The 10,944-nt window shown below is 35.4% G+C and overlaps 1 protein-coding gene across 1 annotated transcript in view; it reads left to right on the top strand.

Annotated features, from left to right (window-relative positions):
- The first annotated feature begins 8,495 nt into the window (after positions 1-8,495).
- LOC110992207 (homeotic protein ultrabithorax) overlaps positions 8,496-10,944 on the top strand; it is a 100,562-nt gene continuing 98,113 nt past the window's right edge. The window contains exon 1 of the mRNA XM_022257928.2: positions 8,496-9,538. Within this exon, the coding sequence (XP_022113620.2) occupies positions 9,079-9,538 (460 nt within the window). The 5' untranslated portion in view covers positions 8,496-9,078. The remainder of the gene's footprint in view (positions 9,539-10,944) is intronic.

The raw sequence follows: 10,944 nt of genomic DNA, 5'->3' as shown, positions 1-10,944 counted from the left end.
TGTTAAGTGACTCCATATGAAAACTCTATATGCCAGAGGAGGATTGCTAGCCTAGCAATAGGCTAGCAATATACGCTCTATTCTTGAAATATATTTAGTGCGATATAATAATTAAAATGAAGTTAAATCCATATATTTCACCTATATATGCTTTAATCGAGACCAACGTTTCAAAGGTTATACACAGTGTTTATATACTGAGATTTAAAGGTTCTAAATAAATGAATAAACAAAAACATTAATTTTCATTCAATGGACTACGAACCGCCGACGGAATACTTAACCAAACAATAGAGGTGGTCTAACATAATTAATAGAAGTGCTATTGTATTATAATTAAATGTATTAAATTATTATTTAAGACATGTAAAGGTATATGCATACTTAAAAATTAATAGATCAGTAGTAGCGCCACCTCTTAGGTCTGGATGCAGATTTCTGTATCAATTTCATGAACATATTATATCAATCTAATAGGCAAGTAGGTGATTAGCCTAGAGTGCCTAACACACGTCGACGACTTCTTGAGTCAAGGGCACGCCAGTTTCTTCACGATATTTTCCTTCACCGTTCCATCGAATGTTAAACGCGCAAATAGAAAGAAAGTGAATTGAATGAAAATCTCAGGGATGAGAATCGCACGCTGAAACCACTAAGCTAACACTGATCTATACTAAATATATATGATATAGTATAAAAGTTTTTTTGCGTTTTCTTTATGTATGAACTAAAAAATTAAAATGATTAAACATTTAATTTTTTTATCAACAAATGTTAATTTTTTAATAGATTTTCTGTGTTTTAACAAGTATTTCCTATCTAGGTATCATGTTCTCACAGGCACATAATAAATACTCAATAAAACAATCACGCAATCATCTGTTAGTGTTAAAACAACTGCGCATGAGTTGAATTTTAAAACACCGGCGTCGCACGCGCCTCCCGACATCCGTTGAAGTGTTTACGCTTAAAATGATGGAAAAATTACGGGAAACTGTTGATTGATTTATGTTTTTTTTGGTTTGATGTAAATGGCGTGTTACATCTAGTTCTGCGGTGTTTGGGTAATATTTTGAGATCTGTCAAACAGAGTGTAGTACTGTGCAATACCATCGTTGGTATCATCTGTCGATGTTCTATTTTTAAATTTGAAACTGAATAAATATCACAATTTAATTCAGAATAAGCTTTCGTTTTGTACTGTATATTAGAAACATATTAAATTTACTTTGGTTATTACATTAGGTACCTAGTAGGTACTACGGTTTTTCATTTATTGATTTAAAAGTGCACACTTGCAAGGAACTACAGCAGTAATATACCAAGTACAATATATATGGACGAAACAAAATATAAAATAGTCACTGAAGTATTTAGTTTAATTTGTTGTTTGAATATCTGTCACGAGAGTTAAGAGCTTTTTTATAAGTGGTTTCAACTGTGAGCTCAGCAAAATATTGTTCACCCATTATTGAACTCAGGGTCTACAGGATAGGGCACGCGCTGATGTTGTAGTTGTGGTGTGTTGAACACAAGGTCAGGTGGTTTATTAATCTGTACTTCCTATATTTATGGTTTAGTATTTGTATATATTTTAATTAAAAAGTATGCATTTTTGTCAAATGTAAGTAGTATTTTAAATATGAAAACTATTATCTTTTAAATATAAGCTTTATTTAATATTAAAGTTCTCATTCCAACTTACGTTCTGTTTCTTTTCAATACTACAAACATGAAAGAGACAACCTACATCTGAGACAGCGATGACAATATGGCGGACACAATAACACAAAGCTGAAATGTTCTCAGACATTTTGTGATATAAACTTAATTAATCACATGAAATAAGCACTAATCTATTATAAACTAACATTTAGCACTGTTGGAACTAAATATATATCAAAAATAGTATTTTAAGACGCACACAATCACAAATATTCACTATAACACCAAGCTATCGGTCGCCATATCCGTAATCCGAGCGGGGCAAGCTAACCAGGGCCGAATTTACTATTAGGACGGTTTTTTTAACAATATTAATTTTAGTCAATAGGTAATTGAAAATATTTTTACTGTTGAAGTTTCCATGCATTTAAATTTACAAAAATAGTTATAAAGTCACAATATACAATTCATTACATATAAGTACTTACGGAGCTACCTCTAGGAATATCCTTTTGTTTTAGTTTAAATTGATTAAGTATAGTAGAGTTGAAATTAAAAATTACATTGTACAATGCTTACAATACTATAGCAAGTGCTAACTAATAAACCAACTTATGAAAAAATGCTATACATCGTGGTCAAACTTCGAGTATGCAGTATAAAAGCATCCAAATATAAAAATAATTGCACAATTTTTATAGAATTATTTAGTTTTTTATAATATCATTGTCGAATTACGTGTTCTAAAAAAAGATGCAAGTTCGGCTCTGTTTCTACGCTCCGCCTATTTTAAGCAACAAAAGTTTGCGCAATGTTGCTTCAAAATATCCCGTTTGGAGGCCATTTTGACGATCATGAGGAAGAGAGATAGTATTATTGAATAGCATCATAACGATCCCATGTGCGTGAATGAGACAATTATGCTAAGTTAGTCTAGTTTTAATGGATAGGGAAGTTTTGTTCTGCACTCTACGACACAGCTCACAAAGATTTCGACCTGAGCAGTCTTCAGTTTGGATTGTGTAGTTTGTATATTATTTTATATTTATAAAGAACCAATTTGGATAACAAATACATTGACTCGATAATTACAACATTCAATAAGTAGTAAATATATAAATTACTGACAAAAACTGCGTATAACAATATTTTTAATATAGTTTCGTTTAATTTTTTTAATATAGTTTTATATACATTTTTTTCTCTGCGTTTCCAGTAAAATCTGAATAAAAATAAGACGAGTTCATCTAAAATGCCACTAAAGATACAATTTATTATCAACATTGTAATACTGATTTTAGTAAATTATAATATTACAACACTATTCAAGACTCAGGGCGCCACGCACTAATACAATGACGTCAAATCGTCTTGAGGTGGTAGTTCACTCTTTCACTGTTAGGTGGCGCTGATGCAAACGACACTATTCATCACCCTCATAAAAATAAATTTTATTGTTATGACGAAATAAAAGTCTTGTCGTCAATTATTTAAACAATGTTTTACTATGTCGTAAGATTTATTTTACGATTAACAAGTGTATTGATGAATTTATATTGCCGAATGATGAATAAAGTAATAAACTGAGATTTTACGATCGCGTTATCGTTTCTATATTGGTTGTTATGACACCTTTTCGTATTAAAATTATGTAACACGTGATAACGCTCGCAATAAAATTATAATGTTTTGAATCATTTTGATTAATTTTAGTATCATTTTATGATTGCAATTAAATAGCTAATTAAAACTGTTTTGGGGTTATTGATTTCTTTATCTTGTATTCTATTTTTATTTATACATTTGCTATAATATACTTATCTTAATAAGTGTATTAGTAATAAAAGTATGTATATAATCCGTACAAAAAGCAATGTCAAGGTAATTTTAAGGATGCCTTATACATTCAGTAGCATAGCTGTAGAACAAAATGGATGATGAACTTAATAAATATTATCATGCTCCCCTAGATGGCAGTAATAACAAGGATTTCTAATCTCCTTCTTTAGGCTTTTTTAATTGTGTCATATTTTGGAAAGATTATTGCAATTTTTTTATTTAAGACATATTAAGCATGGAATAGATATTTAATTGATGTAAAAGACAAATATGACATTAAAAATTATTATTGCAACTCTTTGGTGCAATAACTCAACCATAGATGGAGTCTGTGTAAAATAGATAGTAAACAAAGTTGGCGCGTATCAATAAGTGCTGTATTTATATGTACCTATGATTAGTAAGATTTTTTTATACATATTAATTATAAACTTTAAGATTGTAAGTTAACTTTCAATTATATTTGGATACATGGATATGTTGCAAGATAACAAACGCCAGCTGACAATTCGTAAAATTAGCTTCTGGAATTATCATTTACTTATTTGAGTAATTTAATTCCGAATTGATGACTGATCTTGCACAACGGTATTTACTTTGATTTTTATTTTCTAAGTTTTACTAGTTTAAACTTGAATAGGTAATTAAAGGTATATATTATTTTTACTTATAATGTCCAGTTATATGCGGTCAGATGAACAGCCTTCTGCACCTTTCAACCTGAAAAAAATACTATTACCTTCAAATACTTGACCAATTCAGCAAAGGGGTTTACGTGAATGACAGAATTCATTATAAACATTCACATTCCCACATTACAGCTTACATACAAAACACTAATTGAAGCAAACGTGATAATTAAGTTAGAACTGATTTATTAGGCCCCTAACGACTCCACACACGTAATAAACTAATTAAGTGAGCAGACAACACCATTATATCGCATTGATTGATATCAATCAAACAGGCTGCGCTGGCTTATAAAAAGGAAAATTGCCGCCATAAACCTGCAATCGCGTCTGGGCAGACTGCTAGACGCGAGCATCGTTAGGTATACCCTCACACGATGAAGACATAAACTATCAACGACTCCTTTATCTCTATTAAGCGGTTGATACTTTAAACAAGTCAATAATGGTTCAATAAATGTCTAAAGTGCGGCATAATAACCCGTGTTCGTCCGTTGCCGCCATAAAGTTTCGAATTTATATCGAGGTTTAGCCCCGGAGGCGTATACGAAATAATCTGAGCGGTGTTTACTGTGAGTTCTACAAACGGCGCAATTCACGTGACGTTTACGATCGTTCAAGTGGTAGTAAAAATCGTGTTTATGAGCGTATGACGCGTGAGCGGGCGCCGCCATGCGAATATCATCGCATCTGTCGCACGAATGCGAATGAGTTTTTGTTTTTTTTTTGCTTTACTTGGATTAACATAATACTTAAAAGCCTTAATGCTGCTTCTGGTGCTATTTAAGTGTTATTAGATAATTTTACGAACTGTAGATAGGTAAATAATATTATTACACGACATTTGCAGTAGCCGTTTGATGGATATACTTAGATGTACCGGTCCTCCATATATTCCTTATAGGTTTATTTATTTATTAATATATATTAACAACGCAATTTTTTCAAAGACATAAACGACAAAACCTATTAGGTACTATATGTTATTAAATAGAAGTTTCTAGAACCTAGTTTAAAGATCGCGGCAAAAACTGCCTTAAAAACGCTCAGTTCTGGAACGACGGGCGTCGAAGTGATACGGGTGGAAATTCGAGTATCTAATCTGCCTCGACGTCCGATGATGAAACTCAGCTGCAGGTATCCAAAAAAAATATATTGTTATAATGACCATGCTATAAAGTACTTTCTAATTCATCTTTAACTGATAAAGAAGCGAATTCCTACATTATTTACATTACATGACGTTTAAAGCCACCGTGGTCAAGATATTAACGTATTATTAATACATCTTAAGGCAATTATAAACTATATTACTCCAAATACAGGATCACATATTACTACTCTCTTTCTTTCAACAGATATCTTCTTAGGATGATGATGCCTTTCTTCTGTCCGAGGTCAAAGACGTTACTCTATCTTAATTTATCAACCAAACCTTAAAAACCAAACTCACAACACACACACAAACACACTCACAAACACACTCAAACTCACAAAACACACACTTACAAACCAACCAAACTCGTAAAATGCACGATTGATATCTGATTGCGGCAAAAAAGAGCTCATTACCAATCATGTCATCGTAGCAGGGTTGCATGTCTCTCTGTCGGTATAGCATCCAATAGAAAGTAAAGAGGTTTATGTATGAAATATACCAACATATTAATAAATGAAGGATTGTAAGGCAACATACCGGAACCAAAACTGACTCCCTGTAGCGTACACACACCATATTAAGTTGCTATAACTAATACAGCCCTTATTTACGAAACTACGTAAGTACATCAAATTATTGCGATATTACTTTACATTGTTTTTAAACTTCTAAGAGGTATTGTGATACACTTATAAGCTAACACTTATGTTACACGGTAGGATAAAGACTCAAAAACGAGTGGCTATTTGAAACCTTTTTTGTTCCTTACATATCACTTAACACTAGGTGAGTGCTTTCTGTCCGTTTGCCACCAAAAAGATTGTCCATAGGCGGCGGTATCACTTAACATCAGGTGAGCCTCCTGCCCGTTTGCCTCCTGTTCTATAAAAAAAAATATTATAGTTTGCAACATAGTTTAAAATACCATAAGTGAGCGAACTAATATAGTATAAGTTGTTAGAAGGGGTATAATAGCTAAAAGAAGGAGCCTTTGAGTGCAAGTGTAAGCACCTTAAGTAGTTTCAGTAATTCAAGCGTTTCTGTTGGCGTTCAGTTTACCTGGAGTGAACTGATACGGAAATAGAGTCCGTAAAATTATTTTATTAATTTATTTTAAATGTCACACTATCGAAACACATACAAACATTTACAGAGATTTATAAATGTGCATCAATGACAAGTGCGGACAACATTTACAGGGTAACATTGCAATGATAAAAGAGAAAATAAATTATACAAAAAAGACAATAAACTAGATTAAGGGCCTGTTTCACAATGTATGGATAAAGTGCCAAATAGCTATGCAACACATAAATTATTCGAAAGATAAAAGTTCCAAATAAGATACTTCGAATTTCATGACGTATAGCGCTATCTGACAGTCGTGAAACGCAAAAATATTATTTATCATACCAATAAGTAACAAATAGCTTATTTGGAACTTATCCGGACATTGTGAAACAGGCCCTAAGAAATACAAATATTTAAATTATTTCTACTTTGCAATTGTGATTAATTGTTACAGATAGTGGCTGTATCATCTAACGCCTGAAGACATGGACACTGTCATAAAATGGATTTGCTTCGTACGTACTCAAAGAGTCGTTTACTGCAGATTGATAGGTTAGAGGAGCATTATAACCTATAGCATACATTTAGATTTACAACACCCACTGCACTAATTATTACTAACTCTGAATCTTCCCCTTACACCTTTTACGTACCAACTTGTGGACCGACCTAGCGCATAATATCCTCCACTCTCACCCACCTTCGGCGAGCCTCTCCTCCTGGTAAGAGTTGTAAGGGCCTTTACTTAGGTCTAAGGTCTGGTGCCCTCCACTTTGCCAGTCTTCATAAGATTATGTTAAGTTTTGAGGATATCTGTGTGTTACATGTGCAAAAATAGGATTGACAATTGATCTGTCTGTTTAAAGTTTGTTTCGTTAAATAATTGAGCATCATCGAAATAAGAAGATAAAAAAGAAGCATCAGACATCCTCTATGAGACAAGAGAAATTCGATGAATACCCAAGATTGCGCTAGACTTGTTGCTGACTTCTGGCAACAAATTGACATTAAAACAAACAAAGCTTAAATTTTAATGATACGCTTTATTCATTTTTGATTATATATGTTTATATATTAAGGGTCTACAATATTTCTTATTCCTTAAGACTGTGGATGGCTTCGACGGTTCTGGATTCTTTTGAAACCTCTACTTTTTATTTATTAGTTTAGGTATACTTGGTAATATCTAACTATTAATTAAGTGCTAAAGTAAAGCAGCTGAAATCGTATGTTTGTTGACGCAAAAACGGTAGACTTCAGGAATGTTGATAATCTCTCTTCAATTTTTATCAACAATTTCTAGGACGCATCGGTATCTCTACAGTCTTAAATTGACCAATTAAAGGAATAAAAAAAATCTAAAGCCATCCCGCCCTTTTTATCGGTAAATATTTGTTTAAAGAGGTGACTGCAATAAAAATGCGAGCCTGTCTCCGGGTAGACCGCTTCACCGAGGGCCATTCATTCGTTTGATGTCTTCATTTGGTCGCGCGAACCGAGTGCTTTTGCGATAATGCGCTATTGTTTACCTTTCGATAGTGCGTCTTTTGATGCACGCGCCACTCTGCGCCAGACAGAGATAGGTATATCACACTCCACGCCGACCACGCAATACGCGTACCACAAATGGCGCGCCATCTCACTCACACCTCTTCGTATCGCCGTTGTGCGAACAAGATACAAACACTAGTCGTAAAAACAGGTACCTAGTAGAAGAAATAATAATCATCTTTACGACTTCTCACTCTATTCAGCACCTTGTTACGATACTGCGAGCTCATTGTGGCCCGACCGTAGAGTGGTTGTAAAATCTTTTCTTTACTGGCCCGTTTCACTAATTGTACGTTTATGAGTTTATGACTTCTGTGGCTTTACTTTTCAGTAGCAAAGTTGTTATAGACCTTTTGTAAACGTTTTTGCTTGGGATGATTGTATTTTGTGGCGGTCTTTTATGACTTCGAATTGATAAAACAAATAGGCATTGATGTATTGAATAGTAATCATTATATTTTGTACTGAAATATCACACTTAAATTATTAATTTTTTTATGAGATACCAAGTACACGATGAAAACACGTGTTTTAGGAGGAGTGATAAGAAAGGAAAAGAGAGCGTGACTGATAATATTTATAGTGATTAGCGAAAAGGGGACGGAACAATCGGCAGTGTTGCCGGCGTTGGTGAGCGGGCGGCGCGCGGGGCGGCGCGCGTGGTCCCGTGGCGGCTCTCAGTACATTGCGTGAGTCGCGCCGCGCCGGTCGCACTACATACAGTGGCGCGCTCTTGCAAACGCGACTGCAAACTTCGCTCGACCACATGTCCGATACTGAATCCCTGAAACGATAACCCTTCACTTCACACGTGACTCTCACCTCCCGACCGCAACACGCGGGACCGTTTAAAAACTCGTAAAACCGCACGCGCTTCAAAGTCGTAAAATAATCGTAAAAAGTAAACACACGTCAAGCGGCCTTTATCGCCGACGAAGCCCATTATGACGCTCGAGTGACGTTTAATAGGCAATAAAATTAATAAAATTTAACATTGACTGTCTATATTCGGAGTGACGCCGGAGGTCGCGTTATCAGGGCGCGTGGGGCCGCAATGACATAAGTGTTCCCTAACTGAGTGACGATAGTGACAGTGACTTCACCATGAACTCATATTTTGAACAGGGCGGTTTCTATGGTGCCCATGGAGTGCACCAGGGCGGTGGCGGTGGAGACCAGTATCGTGGGTTTCCTTTGGGGCTCACGTACGCCCAGCCACATGCTCTCCATCAGCCGAGGCCACAGGACTCGCCGTACGATGCGTCTGTAGCGGCTGCTTGCAAGTTATACGCCGGAGAACAACAGTATGGAAAAGCAGATTGCTCAAAGACTGGAGCAGAACAGCAGAATGGCTATGGAGGGAAGGAAGCGTGGGGTTCAGGGCTGGGCGCGTTAGTAAGGCCCGCCGCGTGCACCCCAGAGGCGAGGTACAGCGAATCATCCAGCCCCGGAAGAGCTCTACCTTGGGGGAACCAGTGCGGCTTACCAGGGTCAGCAGCAGCAGCTCAACCAGTCCAACATCAACCCACCAACCACACCTTCTACCCTTGGATGGCCATTGCAGGTATGTTCTTATTTAAAAATCCTAAAGCTAAAAAATCGCAAATATTAAAAAGTGTAGAAAATAATTTCTCAGTCGGAAGACACTCTTAAAAATATATTTCTACTTTTTTGGAGTCCTAAAATGTCTTATTCCAGTTAAATAAATTGCATGTAAATTATTCTAATAAGATACTAATATGAATGACAATAAAGTGGGGAGCGCAATTCATTGAGTGCCAATAAAAATCACATAAAATCGAAGACCCTCGTTAACTCCCGATTAACACGAGATTTTATTGCATATGGTATCTTTCAAAATATAATAAAAATTTAAAAAGATCAGTGATAATTTTGTTTATATTGTGTTAAGTGAAAATGATTTTGTAAATTATAGTTTTAAATATCAAAAGTTATATATAATTGAAATAACAAATTTTATAATCCTATATTCATTATCCAAGGTAATTAATACATTAACTGTATATAATTTATTCACGTGCCTCATTACAAATCTTAGCCGCCGCTAATTATAACGACGGTCTGATGATATTGTAAAATGAATTATTAAATTATTTCTAAGCCATTACGGTGATTGACATGTGAGTCGAATATCTTGGGATACTGCCAGTTGTAATATGTCAATCAGTAGCCAGTAGATACAATACGGTTTTACGCAAAAATAAATGGCCGCCATAGCCCCATATTGAGATTGAGTTTGTTTTTAGAAATAGGAAAAAAACATTGCGGATGCAACGTCTTAACGCAACGCGGGCGCCGGCCCTCGGGTCAATGGCCCGATCTAGTTTGGGCGCATTATTTAACTGACCAACGAAATTATGCCTTTCGTGTGTTTAGCTACAGCGAAAGTTGGCCTTGGGTGTGATTGAAGGGAGTGGTCGGAAACAACGATCGCTTCCTTTACACGAATACCGTGAATATTAATTGCAGGATTATTCTAATAAATGTTTTAAATCAATAGCTACCGTTAATGTTGAGCAATTATCAACCCCAAGTACAAAAGCTAATAAGGTCAAGGTGATAGGAAAAGTCCAGTAAGAAATTCCATTAGCAAAGCACCCAACTAGAATAAGACAGGTTACTCGCTACTCGTAATTAACGCGAGTCGTGTGTGGTCTCGATTCTCATAACTCATGTTTGATAAAATTAAGGGAATTAAAAAGTAAAAATAAGATTCGTCGTATTTCACCGGAGTTCACGCGATGGCCGCGAAAACAATACAAGGCCGATGGTTCAGGTTTTTCGATTGTACAATTCAAATGGTCCTTCCGTCATTCTTTTTATGTAAACGGGAAGAGGCTCATCTGATATTAAGTGATGCGTGGACAATCATATTGACCAAAGCAGGAAGGCCCGCAAGTGCGTTGCCGGCCTTTTAAGAATTGTTACGCGCTTTTCTTGAAGGACCTT

The sequence above is a fragment of the Pieris rapae genome, chromosome 8, assembly GCF_905147795.1.
Source record: "Pieris rapae chromosome 8, ilPieRapa1.1, whole genome shotgun sequence".
Lineage (NCBI taxonomy): Eukaryota > Metazoa > Arthropoda > Insecta > Lepidoptera > Pieridae > Pieris > Pieris rapae.
Note: the sequence above shows the minus strand (reverse complement) of the source record. Positions and strands in the feature narration are given on the sequence as shown.